The sequence below is a fragment of the Cyprinodon variegatus genome, unplaced genomic scaffold (assembly GCF_000732505.1).
Source record: "Cyprinodon variegatus isolate N-32 unplaced genomic scaffold, C_variegatus-1.0 Scaffold82, whole genome shotgun sequence".
NCBI classification, from domain to species: Eukaryota; Metazoa; Chordata; class Actinopteri; order Cyprinodontiformes; family Cyprinodontidae; genus Cyprinodon; species Cyprinodon variegatus.
The window spans coordinates 569,044-571,871 of NW_015150535.1; the positions used below are offsets into that span (position 1 = coordinate 569,044).

General features: G+C 36.3%; 1 protein-coding gene across 1 annotated transcript in view; it reads right to left on the reverse strand.

Moving 5' to 3' along the window:
* Positions 1 to 2,828, reverse strand: part of npr2 (natriuretic peptide receptor 2) — a 115,649-nt gene that overhangs the window by 3,438 nt on the left and 109,383 nt on the right. Inside the window, exon 21 of the mRNA XM_015373194.1 lies at positions 1,814 to 1,905. Within this exon, the coding sequence (XP_015228680.1) occupies positions 1,814 to 1,905 (92 nt within the window). The remainder of the gene's footprint in view (positions 1 to 1,813; positions 1,906 to 2,828) is intronic.

Genomic DNA, 2,828 nt, shown 5'->3' on the forward strand with positions numbered 1-2,828 from the left:
GTTTTTTTCTTTTTACGTATTTTGTTAAAAGGCCAAATAAGGCCTTCAAACCAAAAAAAAGTAATTTTCTGTTTTGTTTTATTCTTGGATCGGGCTTTAAAGGGTTAAAAAGTAAATTTATAACAAAGATGCATAAACACCTGCATTTTATTTCAGGGTTAAATTCTGTTTTAAGCAACAGATTATAATTTAAAATGTCTCCGGACCTTTACAGGTTGTTTTTTCCTTATTCGGACCCCGCTGATTTTTCATTGGTTACCCCTGATCTAAACACTGGGCAGATGTAAACGAATAGTTATGATGCAATGTAGGCTATTTCTATATAAATTTTCATCCTATATCTCTTTTAAAAAATCTAAATATTTTCTAAATCTCAATATATACAGTATATGAAGAAAAAACTTATAAAAAAAATCACTATTTACTGTTTTGATATACATACTTAGTCAAGTATGACATTTGGATTCACATATTTTTCTTTCTAAAAGAGCATAGAAATGTCCTCATATAGATATAATTGATGGTTGACTCATTATTAGATCTTTTACAAATCCTTTCTGGATTAATCTTCAGTTAATTAGCCTTTATTTAGTGACCTAAAGTGACCTTTTCTTACCATCAGTCCATATTAGACTCAGATAAGGTGCTTCTGCTCCATACTGGGTTCAGTGTTAATTACCTAAGAGCTACTTCGATTAAACCTATTGATTCCTGCAGGTCAATGTTTGCTGGAACCCTGCTTCACTAAAGCATAGATTTATTTATCAATAAAATTAATCAGCCGAAGTTGGGCTGCTCCCAGAAAGCAGCACATATTGCTTTTGTGTTTCTGTCTCCCAGAGTCCCTATTCTGGTGATAGGATGCCAAACATACGATTCATTATTTCACATTTTATCAATTAGACGAGCACAGAAAGAAGCAAAATACTAAAGCAGAGAGAAAACTTATAACTGCTTCCTATACTTCAGAGGAGATTTTAACTGTAGAAAGTTGGGTTACAACATGTGGAGGTTTGATTTTGTTATCCCTGTGTTTTGCTGTACTGGTTAGCAACAAATATCCATCTGGGTCAGATGAGTCAGAGAAGTTAAACACCCTTGACAGGCCACCGGTCAGTCACTTTGAAAATGAATTAATTGACTTGGAAGTTAAGGGTTGTCTCCTCAGAGTCTGCCTGTCAAAACAAATGTACTTCTGAGGACAAACAAAAGGTCGAATGTGACGAGCTTTCCTGACTTTACCCAGAGAGAGAAAGATGAGGAAAAAAAGCTGTGGATTATCAAAAGACGAGCTGAGGAGCTCAGACTTACTGGTTTCAGGTCTTTCTTTCATAAAACATGCATGTCAGATAGCTGTTTAGATAAGTTAAATATCTGGACTATTTTAAAAACAGAAAGGAAAAGATGTCAAAATTATTTTGTTTTTTACGTTTTGATGTTCTCCTGTAAGAATACGCACCAGTGAATGCATAGACCGATATCTGTACTCAAGCCTTTGATGCCTTCTTCCTGTCCTGTCGATTGTCTCTCTCCCTGCTGAGGAAAAGCATCCCCACAGCACCATGCTCACCCCACCATGTTTTATGGTTTATTATAGCTCTAATCAGACCAGACCAAATGTCTTTTGTATTGTGGAGCATTTTCTCAAATTTATTAAAACCTACCCTCTCCACTTAAAAAAAAAATGTGCGTGCGAGAACATGCACAGGCCCATTTCTCCTCGTGCACGCTCTGTTTAAAAGTTGCTGTTCTCATAACTCATATAAGCTTACTACAAGAAAAAGAAAAGAAAACACAAATAATGAGATCTTACCTTCATTTCTACGTCTCCTCTGAGCTGAAGGTCAAAGTAACCAAACTCATCCAGCACTTCTTTGGTGGCTGAGGATACGTGGATCTTTAAGGCTGCAACACACACCAAAAGCACAGCACAAAATGTTTTCAGTGTTGAATATAAATAGCCCCAGCACCTGAAAAAAAACACCACTCTGTTTTTATATCAGCCTTCAACACATTCAAGGGAAGAGACAACTGAGAGGATGAGCCAGTGCAGTCAGCGCTGTCAGAAAGAAACGGCTAAGACACTAACAGTGATGAAAATCTGATTGGTTTACTCAGTTAATGCTCACCACGCTGGAGCATGAGAGATTATTTCTGCCTGTGAAGATTCCAGATGCACAGTTTATCGCTGTCCGAGGGCCTTTTTCTGTAAGAACGGTGAATTATTCACCAGACGGTACCCAATACAGGAAAGCACTCAGTAGTTAATCAATACATCTGATGAATCAGTCGTAAACTATCCAAGCACCGTTTCATAATGATGACTGCTGTCAGTATGAGGCAGGAGCAAGAATGCCAGCAAATACCAAGCTTAGAAATGAAACTTCCAGGGAGAATTTCAAGAACCTTTTTTAGAATAAATCAACATTACATATCAAGTATCCAACGACTTCACCATCAACAACTACTTTGAGTCAAGAGTATCTTCAAAATTAGAAGTAATCTGTCCCAGATTGATGTAAAGAAACTAGTCAGTGATGTTGCTACTTCAAGGCTGCACTGTAATTCTTTTTATCAGGAAGTCTTGGTTATAAGCCTTCAGGTTATCCAAATTACTGCAGCTGAAGTTGTGATAAAATACAAAATTAAATAACATATTTCTGCTTTTCTAGCTTCCCTTTATTGACTCCCTATTAGGTCCAATAAGGAATTTAAAATTGTTTTTCTAACTAATAAAACCCATATCTATGGAAGAAAAACGGTCTCATTGGAATCTGCCTTTTTTTAACACCGAATTTAAACATTGAATAGTTTTAACACCGAATTTA